The following is a 21,682-nucleotide window of genomic DNA, read 5'->3' on the forward strand; positions in this document are numbered from 1 at the left end:
TGAAAACAACCATAATCATAGAGTTCAGTCTATATTCAGGTGTTGAAAAATCCAAGTATAGACTTGCTGTGGCTTCTTCAAAATAACATATGTAAAACTCTCAGTGGATTGAGTAAAGTTTGGTACGAATATGATGTGGACTTAATTGTCTGTTGACGAAAGGTAAAAGTGAATGAAACTTGACATCATTTGTAGTTGGTCTTTTATATGAACGATGTCCATGACTGCGTTACCGTCTTTGAGTATTGGGAAAGAGTCCCATCACATTCATGTTATTTCCTTGTGGACTAGTAAAAGTTCCCAAATCATATACACTAGCATTGAATCCATACGGAAATACATATAGGGTCCTGATCCAGTTATCTTATCGTTATTTACTTAAAGGACTTGTCCCGTAATTTCAGAACTTGCATAATTTGATGAAAAATATTCTTAATACTATAGTTGAAAAGGATACTGTGATGGGAAAGTCATCTGCCCACAGTAGCGCTGCCACCAGCTGGATGTCCCCCACCAGCAAGGGAAAATAAATACTAAACACCTATCTGCCCTACTCAATCCCAACCTATACTTAAACCCGGGCCGTGACTAAGCGACACGCCTAAACAGTGTCTTAACAAGTCAGAAATAATACTCAAATTCAAAAGTCAATTATGTATTCATTTCAAAGATAAGCATCATAAGCAACATGAAGTTAACGCACCAGAGGACTTCACTCTTTCGCGTTGAAGCTAAACAATCAGTGCAATATTCACAATAGCCAGTTAAAAGAAAAGCGGATGACAAACGAGTCAATAAACGAGATGACTAGATCGACATGCGCACGAAAATCTTAAAACAATTCTATTATTCATCCTCCAAAAACACATTCAAGGGGAATAACTCGGGACAAAATCAGATATTAATAATGAACGAAATACTTATATCAGGGGTATTCACTCTCATGAGTTACTCATAATGCAAACAATAGCTTACTGAAGTAAAAATGTGCTATAACTAGAATCTTAAATCTGTAGATTTTGCAGAGGACAATCACTCTTGAGAAATACCCTACCTTAAATAAATATCAAACTTCAATCTCAAATAAGAAAACAACCATATGCTGCACTTAATACTAAATTGAACCTAAATTCCAGGTTAAATTGTGAAATCTGTCACATATTGCATTACTATATTCTAGATAAGCAATAAATCAATTATCAATTCCCAAAGAAGAATTTCCCAAAAACATTTTCTTAGATAAATATATTACACTTATGAAAATCAATTTGATAACTAACTTACTCTAAAACACAAATAATAATAGTCCAAATGATTTCTTAAGTTACCCAAAATAATAAAAAAAAATATAGCAAACTCAAAAATAATTAAATTAAAATATAACTCCTATTCTTGCTCAAATAATAATAATAAAACAAACAGATGACTTACATCGCTTCCAAATAGAGAGAGAACCAAGAGAGCGAGTCTGCACAAGTACAGCCTTTTATACTAAAAAATACAGAATTCTATATTCCGCACGAGCAAATCATAGAAAAATACAGACATCTTTACATGGCACGCGCTTGACACAGGAACTCTCAACACAGAATTCTATACTGAAATAATGTCGATAATGAAACAATAAAACATTAAAACATTTGCAATAAAAAAATAATCATCAATACACATCATATGTATATTAGTAAACCTACATGTATCATATTTCCCGAATTTAAACAGATCAATAATTCTGACATACGGAACTCCTCAGTATACTCCATACAGTCAAATGTAAACACCAATTCGACAGGACATATCAAAGTGAAAGTAGCTGTAATGTATATACACCTGTGAAAATTCATCTTATTATAATATACAAGTAAGACACTCAATAATATATAGCAACAAGTCCATTCCTTAATCAATAAGAGAACTATTGATAACATATGTACAACAATAATAATAAAAAAAATAATACACAAATGATACGGGGTGAAATCCTTACAATACTGAATACAATCAAAATTGTTGTGAGCATATTTACAGAGATATTGCGAGTTCAACTTCTAACACAGTAATATGCATATTTCGATTGGAGATTTACGCGCCATATTACTGTGATGCCACAACCCGCTTTAAGAGCAATTAATTAATTAACACTAGTATTAAAGTTAATACAGGTAATCAATTAATTCTATTTTGCAAATAAAAAAATGTATTTTGCAAACTTTCAAAGCTTTTAAAAATATACCAGTTGAAAATGTAGGTGGGAATCCAGAATAAACAAACATGCTTCTGTCTATCAGTACTCTCAGTACTTTGCTTTTTTTTTTTTTGCTTTGAGAGGCAGATCAATCCAGTGGCAGATCTAGACCTTACTGGAGGTTGGGGCCCAATCCTGGGAAATTATTTAAAAAGATTGATTCAACATGGTACATTTTAATTGTCGACTGAAATTCTTGTTCCTTCTTCCTTTGATAAATCCTTTTCTTTAAAAAAAAACTCCATACTATATTTTATTTTTTCTGAAGAACATTTCAAGACAAATTGTACATTGCAGCAGATTTTTTTTTAGAAAACTTAACACCAGGGGTGGGATCAGGTGCCTAGGAGGAGTAAGCATCCCTTATCGACCGGTCACACCCGCCGTGAGCCCTATATCCTGATCAGTTAAACGGAGTTATCCGTAGTCAAAATCAGTGTACCAGGAACGGCCTAATAATAAATAGCATGCTTTCATTTCTCAAACATGAACATCCAAACAAATTACAAACACACTACAGGCCTACAAACAAAACAAATGTATCACCTGTGTAATATTATTTTTTTCAAACATTCAATAAAAGATATAACATATATTAATCAGACATGTGTTATGATGTAAACACAAATAAAATATGCAAACAGGTTAACATTAAAATGAAAGACAGTGTACAACTAAATGGAATTTTTTATACGGGTGGACTTTTTGCCATTAGGTTGTGGTAAAAAACCATCCTTAGGCAACAGAGTAGTAGTGTTGTTCTCTATCTGGAAGAAAAAGAAGATATAAATTCAGAAGTTTTTTGGAAATATTGTATATTTGCCAGTAATATTAAATGACTAGATTATGAATTCAATGTTATGACTATACTTTCCAGTGGCGGATCCAGGCTTTTTTTTAAGGGGGTGAAGGGCAATAGGCTGTGGATTTAAAGCTTTTGAGGCTTTTAAGGTTCATTCTATGCTTTATTCTAGTTATACTTTTTATATATCAAAATCAATGAACAACAACTAGCTTTATTTGTTTATCCTTGTACATGTATACTTGTTTGTATGTTTCGTGTCAAATCTTTGATCTCCTATTGTGGCCCCACCCTATCCCTGGGGACTATGAATTGCACAAACTTGGATCTAATGTATGTCAGGAAGCTTTCATGTAAAGAATTTTTCTGGCCCCGTGGTTCTTGAATTTTAAAGATTTTCCTATATAATCCGATGTAAAAGTTTGATCCCCGATTGTGGCCCCACCCAACTCTCGGGGGCCACAATTTTCACAAACTTGAATCTGCACTACATCAGAAAGCTGCCATATAGATTTTAACCTTTCTGGCCTAGTGGTTCTTGAGAAAAACATTTTTATAAAGTTTTCCCTATATAATCAAGGATCACAACTCCCTTGGCAAGCAAAGATAGTTGCCTTGATTTTCAAGAAAGAGTAGGTTTACTAGAGGCTGTTAGGGAAACCCCAATACCCACAACCAAACTTATTTCAATTAGTCAACCACCCTAAAATGGGTGAAATATTGCCAAAACAGCATAAAACCATAATCAATCAACATATATATTCATATGTACAACTTTGATCCCCTATCGGGGCCCCACCCTACCTCTGGTGGCTAATATTTTGACAAACTTGAATCTGCACTATGTTAAAAAGCTTTCATGGAAATTTGAACTTTTCTGGCACAGTGGTTCTTGAGAAGATTTTTATATGACTCTACCCTATTTCTGCATTTTATTGATTATCTCCCCTTTGAAGGGGCGTGGCCCATCATATGAACAAACTTGAATCCCCTTCACCCATGAGTAATTCATACCAAGTTTTATTGAACGGACAGACAGACAGAAAAAAGTAATCAAATAGCTCATTTGAGCTTTCAGCTCAGGTGGGCAAAAAAAACAACAACAACAAAACACACACACACAATATTTCATTTTTGTTGTTGTTGTAAGTTTTGTATGATAAGTTTGTTTAAGCCAAGAATCACATTATTTTTTAACATAATAAAAGTGATTTTAAATTTCTATTTACCCTGAAATAAATGTTTGAATTCTGTTGTAAAACAACTGCCAATTGTAAACGCAAAATGTTTGCTGATCTTGATTTTCTTATGTGAAGAATGGAAAAATATATCCTTTCTGGGAAAATCTGGACAGGTTGATTTTCTTTGCGGACCTCTAGATTGGTTACATAACAAGTTAAATATTTGTGTTTCTTTGCTGTCTTTTAAAAATCTTTCATGTAGACACACTATATTTTCAGACATCACGTGACTTCATGAAATATAGTCCGCATTAACATTGGAACTGAATTTGACCTTTTCTGTACTTTTGCATATTTTCATATCTTTCCCTTAGTTGTTAGTTGTTAACAAGTTTCTTTTTCCATATATTTATTCCTAAAACTTTTAGTACTTTGAATAACTGTGCAGATATCCATAAACATTGACTTTCAGTGGTCTACAGTTGTAACAACTTGATCATATCATTACCAACAATGGCTGTGTAGCTATTCATCTGCTACAATACCCGACGTGTGTTTATATATAGAGATGATGTCATTCATGGGCCATAATACTTTCAGATTTTTACATTGCTATGAATTCCTTGTAGTTTTATCAATATTGTTGTGTCATGTACATGTATTTCTTCTGTAAAAACAAGTACTTTTTTGGCGGAAGTATTGAGACAGGAAGTCAACTGCAATTGCGGAATTGGAAAGAGATTCCGAGCGATTTCTATATGGCGATAAAGATACCGCACGACGCAGTCAAAATGGGTGGAAAGAGGAGAAGCACTGCGGAATGAACACATAAATAGGATTACATTTTTCTGTTGGTTCTCTTCATTTTCCTCCTGATATTTTGCATCACAAACACCATTATGCATTGTCGTCTCACTCTTACTCGTATTTGTTAGAAATAAAGTGAAATTGAATTGTATGGAAGTTTTATGTCACCTTGTATGTGTCTGTATGTCAAATTTATTCTAAATTCATCTCCGGTTCGTCAATAGTGAACTCTTTTCTATCTTATTAACTCTTACTTTGTTCAATTTGTTACTGATTCTGTTCGTTTTCTTCCAGATATTTTGTTTTCGTACTTTCTAGGGCTTTACTTTCACTATTTTCCATTGTGGACTCTCTCTTAATTGTATCTGTTAGAAATAAAGTCAAAATGAAATGCATGAAAATTTTAACTTGATGTCGGTCAATATGTCGGAATTATTCTACATTCATTTATTTTTTCGATCCCAATGCGTAGAGAGAAAAAACCCATCAAATACAGAACACATAAATATTGATAATTAATCCAACTCTTACCTTTTTGTATCTGTAGTTCATTATGTTCATTTTTCTCCAGACATTTTGTTCCCTTATTTATGAGGGCTTTACATTCACCATTCTGCATTGTAGTCTCTCTATTACTTGTCCCAGCTGTTAGAAATAAAGTCAAAATGAAATGTATGAAACTTTTATGTCACCACCAGTACTTTATAGGTTCACAGTTTTTGAAAAACAGATTTATGAATTTAAATGTTAAACATTAAACATATATAACTTATCTAAAGTTGGTAACCAAAATGTTGACCTTATTGCAAGGGAAAGAGCAATTGTTGAGCCTTAACTCTGTGTTATGTACAATGTATACAAGATTGAAGCTCTTTTTATGTTTGCAGCCTAGTAAAATGTTAATTTTATTAATTCAAATAATAAAATAACTTTTCAATGGCACATATTTTAGATAAAGGATACTTGAAATGTGATATACAATGATAACTTAGATCAATAATCATATACATATGTTCAAACATACCTCAATCTTTGTTTACACAATAATAAACTCTGTATAATGAGTTTCTGTCATAATGCATATTAACCTTAACTTTTATGTGAAACCTTTTAACATATTACACAGTAGAATTTGCTCATTCAAGATGAAAAACAAAATTTTAAAGAAAATTACATCACCACAAGTGCAAAGAAAATCCAAAGAATGAATATAACAAAAATGTCATACCTTGTGAGTGACGTCTTTTCCTGAACAGCAGAATTCCTGGAACAACCACCAGCAGGATAAGCGGCACGATTACACCAAGAGTAACTCCCATAGCACTGAAAATCAAAACTATAGTGTTACATTGTACTTCACGACTTATTAGCGGTACAATTACATAGCACTGAAAAATAAAACTATAGTGTTACATTGTACTTCACGATTTATTAATGGTACAATGAACTGGTGATGTATTTGGGACAAAATGTCGGTGCAATATCTATGACGATAAAAAGTCCAGGAAACCGTTTGCTCTACTTTTAGCCCTAAAGTTGGTCATGGTACACCAATTAAGTTGAATTGTGTGAAATGTGAACTGATTGTGTATTTCTCTGAAAGGGAGGTTGTGACTAAATTTCTGAGCAAAACCTGTGACCATACCAAAAACAATCTGGAAAACTGTTTGATCTATTTCTACCCTTAAAGTACTGTAGGTCATTGTGCGCCAATCCAGTTGAATTGTTAACTGCACTTGTCTTCCTCCAAGAGGAAGCCTTTGACTAAATGTTAAGGCAATATCTGTATCCTTAATGGAAAAACCCCCAGAAACCTGTCTGACATATTTTTAGTCCAAAAGAAGGTCAAGGATGGACCAATCCAGCTAAAATGTGTTAACTGAACTTGTATTCCTCTGAGAGGAAGCCTTTGACTAAATATCAGGGCAATATATGTATCCATGATGAAAAAAAAGCCCAGAAAACTGTCTGACCTATTCTTAGTACAAAAGTAGGTCAAGGATGGACCAATCCAGCTGAAATGTTAACTGAACTTGTATTCCTCTGAGAGGAAACCTTTGACTAAATATCAGTCCAATATCTGTATCCATAATGAAAAACAAGAGGTACTGTGAGCAATGCTCACTAAGAATACCCCCCGCTTACCCCAATCTCCCAAAGGGTGTTGGTAATAGGTATAAACTACCTCTTTTCTGAGTGTAAAAAACAAAGGGCATGACAAACCGAACCATATTGCTACTTCGATGTCCAGTGCGTGTGACCTTTGACCTTTTCACCCCAAAATCGATAGGAAACATCTTCATCCCATGGGTAGTCCATATGTAAGATATGGTGACTGTAGGTGGAAAGGATAACGCTTTAGAGCCCGGAAACCATATTGCTACTTCGATGTTCAGTGTGCTTGACCTTTGACCTTTTGACCCCAAAATCGATAGGGAACATCTTCATCCCATGGGTAGTCCATATGTATGATATAGTGACTGTAGGTGGAAAGGATAACGCTCTATAGCCCGGAAACCATATTGCTACTTCGATGTCCAGTGCGCTTGACCTTTGACCTTTTGACCCCAAAATCGATAGGGAATATCTTCATCCCATGGGTAGTCCATATGTATGATATGGTGACTGTAAGTGGAAAGGATAACGCTTTAGAGCCCGGAAACCATATTGCTACTTCGATGTCCAGTGCACTTGACCTTTGACCTTTTGACCCCAAAATCGATAGGGAACATCTTCATCCCATGAGTAGTCCATATGTATGATATGGTGACGGTAGGTGGTAAGGATAATGCTTTAGCGCCCAGAAACCATATAGCTACTTCGATGTCCAGTGCGCTTGACCTTTGGACCCCAAAATCGATAGGGAACATCTTCATCCCATGGGTAGTCTATATATATGATATGGTGACGGTAGGTGGAAAGGATAATGCTTTACAGCCCGGAAACCATTGTGTCTACAGACGGACGGACGGACAGACAGCCTGACAGACAACCCAATTCCAGAATACCCCCCCCCCCCACAACTTGTTGCGGGGGGGGGGGGTATAAAAAGCCCAGAAAACTGTTTGTCCTATTTTAGCTGAAAAGTAGGTCATGAATGGACCAATCCAGCTGAAATGCAAAATGAACTTGTGTTCCTCCAAGAGAAAGCCTTTGACTGAATTTCATGGCAATATCTGTATCCATAATGAAAAAAAGCCCGGGAAACTGTTTGATCTACTTTTAGTCCTTATGTAGGTCACGGACAGACAGACCCAAGGATGGACCAATCCAGCTGAAATGCAAACTGAACTTGTATTCCTCTGAAAGGAAGCTTATGTGTAAATTTCAGGTCAATATCTGTATCTGTAACGAAAAAGTCATGAAAAATGTTTGACCTACTTATAACCCTAAAGATTGTCAGGATGGACCAATCCAGCTGAAATGCAATCTCACTCTTACAATTCTTGAGGGAGATATTGTGACAGTATTTCAAAGTTGTACATGCATCCATTATGGAAAAAAGTCCGGAAAACATGACCCAGGATGGACAGCCAGCCAGACAGACAGCACAATAACATAACATGTCCCGTCTAATGACGGGCGTATAAAAACTTGAACCACTCACTTTTTAATAATAAATATAATAAATTCAATATTGTTCAAATTCGAAGGAATTAAACAGTATTGAACTGCGATTCTGAGAAATAGTAATACTGACTCATCATTGAACTGTGATTCCGATAAATAGTGATACTGACCTGTCATTGAACTGTGATTCTGATAAATAGCGATACTGACCTATCATTGAACTGTGATTCTGATAGTGATACTGACGTGTCATTGAACTGTGATTCTGATTAATAGCAATACTGTCCTGTTATTGAACTGTGATTCTGATAATATAGGGTTATTGAACTTATATTGGTGAATATTGGCACGAGTTGGCTGTAAAAATGCACGAGCTTGCTAAAGTATTTAGTTGTTAAATTATATCCCTTTTCACTCAAACTACTCCAAAATAGACGAGAATTCATCAATATTGCCAGTGTGCAATAACAGCATGCATTTCTTAACTGTTCAATATTTAACCCGTCATTAATGCATGAAGCAAACTGATTTTGTAAATGGGGACATCATAATTTATGTACAGTAAAACATTTTGCTTAAGTAAATATCAAATACCGGCTCTGTCAGATTCGGAGGACCGTTGTCTGCCATTTTAGCTTGTTTACGTCGTTATGGTAACGTCAATATTGAACGCTCATACTAGGAATGTTTCGGGAGCATACAATTTATACAATGCAATGTTAGCGTTCAAGAAATTCTCAGGATATTGAACGCTAACATTCTCTAGATTTTACGCATATTTCATATTAGACTATTTATTAGATATATAATAAATAGTGATATTGACCTGTCATTGAACTGTCATTCTGATAAAGAGGGATACTGACCTGTCATTGAACTGTCATTCTGATAAATAGTGATACTGACCTGTCATTGAACCGTGATTCTGAGAAATAGTGATACTGACCTGTCATTGAACTGTGATTCTGATAAAGAGTGATACTGACCTGTCATTGAACTGTCATTCTGATAAATAGTGATACTGACCTGTCATTGAACTGTGATTCTGATAAATAGTGATACTGACCTGTCATTGAACTATGATTCTGATAAATAGTGATACTGACCTGCCATTGAACTGTGACTCTGTCGGTGCTGTTTCTACTGTTTTCTGTATATCTGAAGTTCCACTACCTGTTGGTCTAAAATAGAGATCAAATAGCAGGGTTATAAACATCTAAAATAGAGATGAAATAGCAGGTTATAAACACCTAAAATAGAGATGAAATAGCAGGGTTATAAACACCTAAAATAGAGATCAAATAGCAGGTTATAAAGACCTAAAATAGAGATGAAATAGCAGGGTTATAAACACCTAAAATAGAGATGAAATAGCAGGTTATAAACAATCAGAGGATGATTAGATCCAAACCTTACAGTAGCTTTAAACCTTAATTCACTTACAAATTTTAGAGCCTGGAGAATTTTTTCTTCCATGAGTAAATTCAATATTGTTCAAATTCGGAAGAAAACAAGTACTGTGTGAAACATTATCACATTATTAGTTCAAGAAAATCTGTGCATCGCCATGCTCACATTTGTATCGCTCTTGGAATGCAGACGATTGGTTTATACGGAATGGCAAATGTTCTTCAATCATTTCTTTAGTCATTTACATATTTGTTTTGCAACATACATTGATTAATTCTTATGATTATCAAATTGAAGTATCATTTATTGACTTTATTGTTGTATTGGCAAAACACAAAGTGCAAGTTTGATGTGTATGAATTTTCTTATAATCAGTTATTACATAGATAATGACCATGGCATTCCTTGATCTTTGCAATAACCGTTGAAGAATTCTAGCATGTCTAAAGCAAGTCCAATATAGCAGGAAAATTTTGTATTAAGGGTTATATAGGAAAGGGCAGAACATCACAAATGAACATCATATAAAATATACAAGTTCCTTAAATATGTCAGGAATTGAGTAGTTGTATTAATTAAAACCAGAATAAGTCAAAATACATACGGTATATATCAACTCATGCATTTAATTTTTTATAAGTATTCAGGACCTTACAGTCATTGTGTTCATTGAGATTGTGATTTATAGAAATGTACAGTACACGACACGAGTTTTATGCGTGTTCCACGCAACGCGGTGCCGTGGAACAAATTTGCCCCAAACACAGTGGACCATTAAAATTGTCGGCACCTTTGAAGTCCTATTTTTCCGCGCGAGCTAGACATTGAAGTCCACGGAGGATCTCCGTGGATGCCACCGCGCATCTCCGTGGATGTCACCTGTACCTCCGTCGATGCCACCGTGTACCTCCGTTTGATAAAACAAAGACATAATTTCCGAAATGATTCACCCAAAACACCTTTTCGCTTGGCCAGCATACATGCCCTCACCCCATTACTTATTTAGAAATTAGCTATAAATCATTCAATTCTTGTAATTGTTGTTTAATGATACGTTGGTGTTTTCGGTTCATATCTGTATGTAGACTTCCCTGCAGACGTTCACACCTTTTTATGAAACACCCGAATTCTCGACATCCTGTATATAAACACCTGTGTTATTCCTACCACTCGTCGGTACATTGTTTCACGGCACGTGCAGCACAATTTCACCAAATAAAAGAAGGGTCATGAACAACGACAATCACATGCCAGTCATTTCAATTTGATAAACAGCAGTTCAAAGAAATGTGTACCATAAGCAATAGTTTATTTTTACGTAAGGTTTTCATTGTAATTAGGAATATGTGATTAAGGTCAGCTATATACATGTACATGTTTACATTGGATATGAATTTCATTATGTACTCAACTGTGAAGCAATGTGAGCAAAGAATCAAATTTTTATCACTTAAACAAATAAATATTAAAACTATCTTTACTTTTAAACAAACCTTTAGAAAACTCCGTACTTTCATTAGGAAATTTCATTAGAATGCCCATACTTCACATTAATAATAACACGTTTTTTTAAGGTTTTTTTTTCTAACTTGATAAATACTTTATTACACGCATGTATTATTTACTAAATGTATATATAACAGCTTTTTGTCTTTATATATTTATATACCATTGCATAATGGTGATGAGATCCAATAAATTGAATTGAGTACATGTAGTCTTGAAATATCACAAAGTAAAGAGTTGACAACGATTGAAATAAAAATGCAGACGTTTTCTCGTTTATTCAGTAACTCAATAACTTGCGCGTCTTCTGAATGAAAGTTGTAAAACAAACGTACTAGGTTTTGGTCAGTTATAACATAATACGGGGGTAAAATTCATCTAATCTCCGCTAGCAATGGGTTTTGAGTCAACTGTGCCTTTGTGCACGAATAATCTCGGCTAACGAAGATGAAAAAAAACAAAACTATTTTTTTATGATTACCAATGCTCTCTCTCTCTCTCTCTCTCTCTCTCTCTCTCTCTCTCTCTCTCTCTTGCTTTCATTATCTAATGCATCTAAAGATTAAATTAAAGATTTTAATAATCGATAGCGTATATGAATAAAAGCAAATAATCGTTAAGTCATTTCTGTTTATATTTATATTAGTTTTTTTTTCATGAACTAGTTGCATTTGACACCGAGGATTTACATCCTTAAATATTGATTACAAGCACGTAGAATCGGAGAGGGTGTACTTTGAAAACTTGAAAGGTTTTCGTAATCGGACAATTTAAGCACCATTTTTGTTATTTTATTGCTTGTCAAGAAATTTACACAACTTAACCGGCAACATACCCCTTCTGATACATTGACAAATATAAGTAATGTTAGCATGGGGCTCTATAAAGTTCAATCTGCAGTTTGGTCATACTTCGTCATTCAATAACTTATTCAAAATTAAAAAAAAATGTTTGTCGGGTTAGCGGTACTATGATGCAGGACTATAACAATGACCTGTGTATAACTTGTACATTCCATGCAAATTCGAAGGGGTTTTCGCCTCAGTAGAACAATGGGAGTCAGCTAATTCGTGTATTTGAAATCAACAGAAGTGCTTAGCTTCTTGCGGAAAGTGTGAAATATATTGGGTCGGCGTAAGATACCCGTGATCTTAGACTATAGATCTGATATCGCGCCAACCCAATATATTTCACACTTTTCATGAGAAGTCAAAACCCAAACTGGTTAACCGTAATTTAGTTATACTGTGAGAAAGACCCTAGGAATTTGCATGGTATATACTTATTATACAAAAATCATTACATTATCCAGACACTCCCGATGAACATTTATGAAAACCTCTATCAAAGTACATCGAACATAAGTCTCGGTCAAATGTAATTAACTCGGGATTTTAAAAATAAATCATTCGATGGTTTGTATTTTTGCTTCTATTAATTACGTAATAAATTAATTCCAATTTGTTAATCATCGACAATGCTCTAATTTCTATATTGGATAAAGTTATATTTGTCAAGATGCATATCAACACAATATGATGGAGGTAATTATGTTAAACAGCGCATTTGTCACAGAGAGAGAGAGAGAGAGAGAGAGAGAGAGAGCACATCCTAATTATTAAATATCCCTATCACATGTTGTACATGTATGTTTTTCATTTACTGAATATACTAATTCGCATTCAAAACAGGAATTGCCTGCAAGTACGCATTATTTAAACAGAATTTAAGAATATTTTAATGAAGAAAGAAGACTAAAAGAAAAAAAGTCAAAACCAGGTTTTCTTAAAAACATAATATATAGTGTTTGGTATCGTTGGAATCGGCTCAATATGCTGAAAAACAATATAAGTATCAGGGGGGAAAATATTGACATTTTTTCTTTTTTTAAAAACCACCCTTATCTTGATTATTTGGCCTGCGGCACATTTTCCCAACTCCCGCAAGGCGCCCGTGGCCAGAACAAAGCTCTTAGCAGCTGTGTGTATTCGCAAATAACACACACCGTGGAACACGGAGGACACGGTGCATCTCCGTGGATTTTCCTCCGTGGTCTTTCCACGGTGGGGTGTATAAAACTCGTGTCGTGTACTGTATCAGTGCGGCGGATCTGTAAACCAACTCAATAAAAAAAAGACCTTATATAGAGGTAGCATACCTTACAGTTACTGGGACAATTGGGGTTGAGACTGCAATTTTTTTCTTCACATAACAAGCATTATCTGGAAAAAAGAAGTATGTAAACTCTATCATCTTTTATTGGCAGGCATGCTATTTATAAATCTACTCAAATGACCCCACAATATAGCTGCTTGAAAACAAGGGGTACTGTGAGCAATGCTTTCTTCATGCTGATCTTAATTACAGTGTCCAACACAAGCTTCCCAGACATTAGGGCTGTGCAATGATATCGATATTCCGGTGTATTGCAGTTTGTGTACAACAAATATCGTATCGCAATTTTCATTACCGATATACTGACAAAATGCTTGGGCTCGGAGTTAAGTAGTTACGAGCTCAAAATTCCTAAAATAAAACCGCATGTACCACTGGCACTGGCATTATCATGATGAAGGATTACTATATTTCACAGAGAAGAAAAAGAAATACGTGATATTTTCACATCTAGTTAATGAAGGCGATGTACTACAAGACAGCCTTATTTATAGAATTCAAAACAAACACTAAAGAGGGGGTTCTTGGGTTATAGCGATAATGAAATCAAACAAAACATACAAGTGATACATGTACCTGACAACTACAATCGAGCCACGCCATTAAAGCAGAAAACACGGTAAACCCCTCCAGAGACAGAGACAAAAGACTTTTTTCTTCTGATCTATCTAGTATTATTTCATAAACACATTTAGGGGTTATGCTCAAATCATCAATTATAAAATTATCAAAATGCATAATAATTGTAAAGTACAGAAAAGACTCCTTGATGAGATAGATTTTCATGCAGTTAGAATTCTATAATTTCGATTAATTCCTCAATTACATCAATTATTTCAATATTATAACCTTGTACCGCCAAAACACTCATACTAGCGTAGAGTCAAGTGATTGTTGAGGTACGTGGCTGATTGGGGTCATATATTTTCTTACTTAATAAGATAAAATCATTTTAATTTTTTGTAAAAGTATTGAAATACATATCGCAATACAGTTAGAATAAAATAACGCAATATATCGCAATAATAAGTTTCCAGACAATACCTAACCTACCTAGCTTTCTTTTTCAATATATGTTAAAACATTTTCTATAAGAGATAAAACACCTTTAGTTAAATGACCTTTAAATTAATATGATATATATGATAATGCTAACAACCTTTTATGCAAACATACACAGATTTTACTGATGACCTTGACCTTTACTAAAGGACCTAGATTCAAGGTCATGACACAGTGGTCATAAGCAGCATTTGTGGCAAGCATGGTGCTCTAATATCTATACCTACTATAAAATTGTAATTCTAACTAATAATTCTAACTTTTTGAGCTCTATATACATTTGACTTTGGCCAAATGACCTTGGTTCAAGATCTTCATACATTGACTGTTTACAAAAAATCTTTGTGTAATGTTTGATATTCTAATGTGTTTTTACCCAGACAAATATTTCATTTCAAACTATTTTTCACTAGTGACCTATAATGAAATATCACGATTTATATACATACAGATAAGAACTAAATGAAAAGAGAATATAAACACACGAGTATCATTGGGGATCAAAATAATGTTTTAGATAGGCTGATTTAAAAGGATGTGGTAGTTGTGCATTTTCTTATAAAATCTGGAAAGCGAGTTCCATAGGATTGCTGCATCTTCGCTAGCCAAGGGTGACGATCCACACTGTGTCTCAATTCACGTGTTTCATCAGTGTATGCACTTTTGAGATATTCACGTGAATAGAGAAACACCGTGGATCGTCACCCTTGGCTAGCGAAGATGAAGATTGCTGCTGAAATGATAAAAGATCTTCTAAAATATTCTGTTTTGGCTCTTGTAACATAAATAAAATTTGTAGAGCTCTGTCTTGTATTTCTTGTGTTTACCTCATTCACAAATCTAAAAACATGTAAATACTCTGGAGTCATATGATGTAAAACTTTAAACATAAGAATAATTTTTCGATAAATAAAATAGTCAATCAAAGGCATCCATCTCAAATTTGATAGCATGCAAGAAGTTGACACTGAATGAGGTACTTTGATGTGTAAAATGATCCTTGCTGCCCTCTTCTGTAATTTAAAAAGCCTATTAATATTTGTCTTGTTCTTTGTATCCTGCCATACTGTACAACAACAAGAGGCCCACAGGCCTTATCGGTCACCTGAATACTAGTGAAAAAGTATCACTATTTCCATAGGCTATGAAATCTAGAAAAAAAATTCCTGTTCTGAATATCTAAGCTAAATTGTAATGTTCAGCAACAGTATAAAACAAGATGTGTTCTTAAAACTTCACTGCCCTCAAAAGAGCATACACTGATGAATGGCTTTATATAATAGGTGTATTAACATTAAAACATCAAAAGATATGACTAACTTGGACCCATCTTAAAGCCATAACCCTGGGTTGTGAAATTCAACATTTTATGTATACCCTTTTCTGCTATTCCTAAGTATGCATTTATATTTTTATACAGTATCAGCAAACTTACTCTTAAATACTATATACTAAGTTTGGCCACACCCTCGGGTCAGAACCCCTACTCTGGGGATCATCAAATTTACAATTTTGGTAACAGACTACCTGCTCTATCTATTTGAATTCCAATTTAGTATCAATAGCACTAAAGAAGATCTTATTTAAGTGTTTTACACATAAACACTATATACCAAGTTTGGCCCCACCCTGGAGTCGGATCCCCTACCCCAGGGATCATGAAATTTACAATTTTGGTAGAGGCCTTCCTGCTCTACATCACTATGCATTTAGTTTTTATTACAAGTGTGTGGTTCTAGAGAAGATTTTTGAAAATTGGTAAATTTTGGGCAGTTTTTACCCTGCCCCTAGGGCCCCAGGTGTGCTGGAATCCTGAAATTTACAATCTATGTCCCCCTTGTCCCAATGATGCTTCATATCAGATTTGAAAAGAATTAGAATGGTAGTTATTAAGAAGAAGTTAAAAATGTTCAATTGTTAACGCACGACGGATGACGCATGACAATCAATTGCAATAGGTCACCTGAATTTACTCAGGTGACCTAAAAAGTCCTTGAGTAATCATGTCACAAAGAAAGTGTTGACGGACAGATGGACGGACAATGTGATTGCTATTGCATTCCATGTGGGACCCTAAATATACAACAATATATGTCAATCTAATTGAAATTAAATCCTTTGATCCGCTCACTTAGATCCCTAAGACAACATATCAATATTGTGGAAAATTAAAGATTTAATTCTAGTTAGATTGACCAAAACGACTTTATTATACTGCATTATGTAGAATGTAAAGAAACTTACACTGCATATTCAAATCCGAGTGGTACGCCTTTGTTCAACATTTTTTAGTTGAATTTCCTGCACAATTTCTCTCGTCAACATTCCCTCTTCCATAAGGGTTAAAATATGCACATTTACCTAAAATAAACCATAAATCAAACAAATGACATCTCCCAGAATTAAATCCACCCTATGATAACAGGACCATGGGCCAAATCGCTCACCTAGCTGAGTCATCTTGCCCCATATATAAAGACTTTCCATATATATTCGCATGTAAAACTTTGGTCCCTATTGTGGACCCAACCTGATTTTTACAAACTTGAATCTGCACTATGTTAGGAAGCTTTCTTGCAAATGTAAACTTCTTTGGCCTAATGGTTCATAAGAAGATTTTAAACAATCTATATAATTACAGTAATTAAAACTTTGATATCCTATTGTATACCCCCCTTTTTTTTCAGGGACCATGATGTAAAACTTTAATCTATTGTGGCCCCATCATACCCCCAGGGGTCATTGTGTTAAAAAAACTGAATTTGCACACTGTAAGGAAGCTTTCATATTAATTTCTACTTTCCTGGTCCAATGGTTCTTGAAAAGAAGATTTTAAAAGATTTTCCCCTTGCACCTATATTTGCATGTTTAACTTTCATCCCCTATTGTGGCCCTATCCTAACTCCAGGGGTCATGATTTTAACAAACAAGAGGCCCATGGGCCACATCGCTCACCTGAGTCACCTCGGTCCATATCAGAAGATATTCCATATCTATTTGCATGTAAAACCGTAGTCCATTATGGCCCCAAACCTTCCCCTGGAGGCCATGGTTTTTGCAAACTTGAATCTACACTATGTCAGAAAGCTTTCATGTAAATGTGAACTTCTTTCGCCCAATGGTTCTTGAGAAGATTTTAACAAACCTGAATCTGCACTATATCAGAAAGCTTTCATATAAATCTCAGCTTTTCTGGCTTAGTGGCTCTGGGAAGAAGATTTTAAAAGATTTTTCCTATAAATTTGTATGTAAAACTTTGAGGCCCCCCCTTGAGGCCCCATCCAATCCCCGGGGTCCATGATTTTAACAAACTTGAATCTGCACTATATAAAAAAAAAAAAAAAAAAAAAACGAAAAAAAAACAACAAAACTTTGACCTTTTGATCCCCTATTGTGGCCCCATCTGATCCCCGGGGGCCATGATTTTAACAATTTAGAATCTGTACTATATCAGGAAGCTTTCATATAAATCTCAGCTTTTCTGGCTCAGTGGTTCTTGGGAAAAAGATTTTTAAAGATTTTTCCTATATATTTGTATGTAAAACTTTGATCCCCTATTGTGGCCCCATCCGACCCCCGGGGGCCATGATCTTAACAATTTATAATCTGCACTATATCAGGAAGCTTTCATATAAACCTCAGCTTTTCTGGCTCAGTGGTTCGTGAGAAGAAGATTTTAAAAGATTTTTCCTATAAATTTGTATGTAAAACTTTGATGCCCCCCTTGAGGCCCCATCCAATCCCCGGGGTCCATGATTTTAAGAAACTTGAATCTGCACTATATCAACAACAAACAAAAGAAAAACGAAAAAAAAAAATTGACCTCCTATTGTGGCCCCATCCGACCCCCGGGGCCATGATTTTAACAATTTAGAATCTGTACTATATCAGGAAGCTTTCATATAAATTTCAGCTTTTCTGGCTCAGTGGTTCTTGGGAAGAAGATTTTTAAAGATTTTTCCTATCTATTTGTATGTAAAACTTTGACCCCCTATTGTGGCCCCATCCGATCCCCGGGGGTCATGATTTTAACAATTTAGAATCTGTACTATATCAGGAAGCTTTCATATAAATTTCAGCTTTTCTGGCTCAGTGGTTCTTGGGAAGAAGATTTTTAAAGATTTTTCCTATCTATTTGTATGTAAAACTTTGATCCCCTATTGTGGCCCCATCCGATCCCCGGGGGTCATGATTTTAACAATTTAGAATTTGTACTATATCAGGAAGCTTTCATATAAACCTCAGCTTTTCTGGCTCAGTGGTTCTTGGGAAGAAGATTTTTAAAGATTTTCCCGATATATTTGTATGTAAAACTTTGATCCCCTATTGTGGCCCCATCCGACCCCCGGGGGCCATGATTTTAACAATTTAGAATCTGCATTATATAAGGAAGCTTTCATATAAATTTCAGCTTTTCTGGCTCAGTGGTTCTTGAGAAGAAGATTTTTAAAGATTTTCCCTATATATTTGTATGTAAAACTTTGATTCCTTATTGTGGCCCCATCCGACCCCCGGGGGCCATGATTTTAACAATTTAGAATTTGCACTATATCAGAAAGCTTTCATATAGATCTCAGCTTTTCTGGCTGAGTGGTTCTTGAGAAGAAGATTTTTAAAGATTTTCCCTATATATTTGTATGTAAAACTTTGACCCCCTATTGTGGCCCCATCCGACCCCCGGGGGCCATGATTTTAACAATTTAGAATCTACATTATATAAGGAAGCTTTCATATAAATATCAGCTTTTCCGGCTCAGTGGTTCTTGAGAAGAAGATTTTTAAAGATTTTCCCTATATATTTGTATGTAAAACTTTGATCCCCTATTGTGGCCCTATCCGACCCCCGGGGGCCATGATTTTAACAATTTAGAATCTGCATTATATAAGGAAGCTTTCATATAAATCTCAGCTTTTCTGGCTCAGTGGTTGTTGAGAAGAAGATTTTTAAAGATTTTCCCTATATATTTGTATGTAAAACTTTGATCCCCTATTGTGGCGCCATCCGACCCCCGGGGGCCATAATTTTAACAATTTAGAATCTGTATTATATAAGGAAGCTTTCATATAAATCTCAGCTTTTCTGGCTCAGTGGTTCTTGAGAAGAAGATTTTTAAAGATTTTTCCTATATATTTGTATGTAAAACTTTGGTCCCCTATTGTGGCCCCATCCGACCCCCGGGGGCCATGATTTTAACAATTTAGAATCTGCATTATATAAGGGAGCTTTCATATAAATCTCAGCTTTTCTGGCTCAGTGGTTCTTGAGAAGAAGATTTTTAAAGATTTTTCCTATATATTTGTATGTAAAACTTTGATCCCCTATTGTGGCCCCATCTGACCCCCGGGGGCCATGATTTTAACAATTTAGAATCTGTATTATATAAGGAAGCTTTCATATAAATTTCATCTTTTCTGGCCCAGTGGTTCTTGAGAAGAATATTTTTTAATGACCCTACCCTATTTTTACCTTTTCTTGATTATCTCCCCTTGGAAGGTGGCCTGGCCCTTTATTTCAACAATTTAGAATTCCCTTTACCTATGGATGTTTTGTGCCAACTTTGGTTGAAATTGGCCCAGTGGTTGTTGAGAAGAAGTTGAAAATGTGAAAAGTTTACAGACGGACGGACGCCGGAATACGGGTGATCAGAAAAGCTCACTTGAGCTTTCAGCTCAGGTGAGCTAAAAACTGAAATCTGCACTATGTCAAGAAGCTTTCAGGCACATGTAAACTTCTTTGGCCCAATGGTGTTTTTCTTCTTCATTCTTGTACACAATCAGGCTACAAAACCAGAATAATTAGTTTTATCTTCCATAAAACTTCTGACATGTCTCGTGTATGGTACCAGAAAACAACTCAATCTATAAATAAAATCACACACGAGAGATAGATGCTGAGTTACCTTCTGAAATCCACGTCCACTCTCTGCAAACCTCATACTCCTTGGTGTAATTTTCATCCAAAAGACAGTGATAGTATAGACTTTCATTATTACAGCTCAGGCGAGACTCCACTTTAATCTCCAAACACCTGGTGTTCGCATCAACAAGTCGATATGGTTGGTCAATACAGAGTGTATTTTGACAAATTGTAAAGAACATGATCCACTTCATCCACATCTTCATCCTTCTATCCACTTCCTGTTGTGATTCTTCCTACTGTGGTTCATCTGAAACAGAGTGGATAAGTCAAGGTCAAGAAATGATTTTCAAATGAAGTGTGATTGTAAACAATAGTATATACTAGTAACAAGTTGTGTGATTGTAAACAATAGTATATACAAAAGTTAAGTAAACTTCATTTATCAAAATGTACTTATAAATTCTGAAAAATAGAAGTAAACTGAGCCACACAATGATACACTTAACAACCACGACAAAGTGTCTATAGCTGTGAAGCGGCCATCTTAGTTCTCGCCTTCGAAGGAGCTTATAGATCAAAATATTGTAAACTTAGTTATTGAAGGTCAAGTTTGAAGTTTGTCAAATGACAGAAAATATGTGTAGGCTGTACATTCCCTTGCCCTTTATAGATTAACTTTGAAATAGCTCAACTCCGACAGATTGTAGGGATGGCAAAGCAAGGGGGACATAACTCTGTTTGACTAGGCAAAACAATTGTCCACGGTTCTTTTGGAATTTAAATGGCATCTAAAAACGACAGTGGGGTATAACTACGGCAGTTTCTCGGCTATGTACATCTATCTACTTTTAAAGTAACATTTTAGAGCACTTTTCAGATATCTTGCATAATGTTCTACCAAAAACAAAAAAACCCTGAAACTATCAATCTTATTATGCTTTATTTTGATAATCTTAAGATGGGTCCTTAGTCCTGGATTTTGGGGGTTTAGGTAGCATTTTTTTTTTTTTGGAATCAATAAATTAACATTCAGAGTAATGAAAAAAGGCAAAACAATTCAAGAT

At 35.0% G+C, this 21,682-nt stretch overlaps 2 protein-coding genes across 3 annotated transcripts in view; one reads left to right on the forward strand and one right to left on the reverse strand.

Moving 5' to 3' along the window:
* Nucleotides 1–21,682, forward strand: part of LOC125664485 (uncharacterized) — a 299,224-nt gene that overhangs the window by 19,767 nt on the left and 257,775 nt on the right. The window lies entirely within an intron of this gene.
* LOC125664458 (uncharacterized) lies at nucleotides 647–21,519 on the reverse strand. The gene is made up of 8 exons (XM_056151523.1): nucleotides 20,659–21,519; nucleotides 17,003–17,119; nucleotides 13,680–13,743; nucleotides 9,712–9,786; nucleotides 6,264–6,358; nucleotides 5,567–5,680; nucleotides 5,290–5,400; nucleotides 647–3,012 (listed from the first exon to the last, which is right to left on the reverse strand). The coding sequence occupies exons 2-7, from the start codon at nucleotides 17,007–17,009 to the stop codon at nucleotides 5,303–5,305; spliced, it is 453 nt and encodes a 150-aa protein (XP_056007498.1). The 5' UTR covers nucleotides 17,010–17,119; nucleotides 20,659–21,519; the 3' UTR covers nucleotides 647–3,012; nucleotides 5,290–5,302.

The sequence above is a fragment of the Ostrea edulis genome, chromosome 1 (assembly GCF_947568905.1).
Source record: "Ostrea edulis chromosome 1, xbOstEdul1.1, whole genome shotgun sequence".
NCBI classification, from domain to species: domain Eukaryota; kingdom Metazoa; phylum Mollusca; class Bivalvia; order Ostreida; family Ostreidae; genus Ostrea; species Ostrea edulis.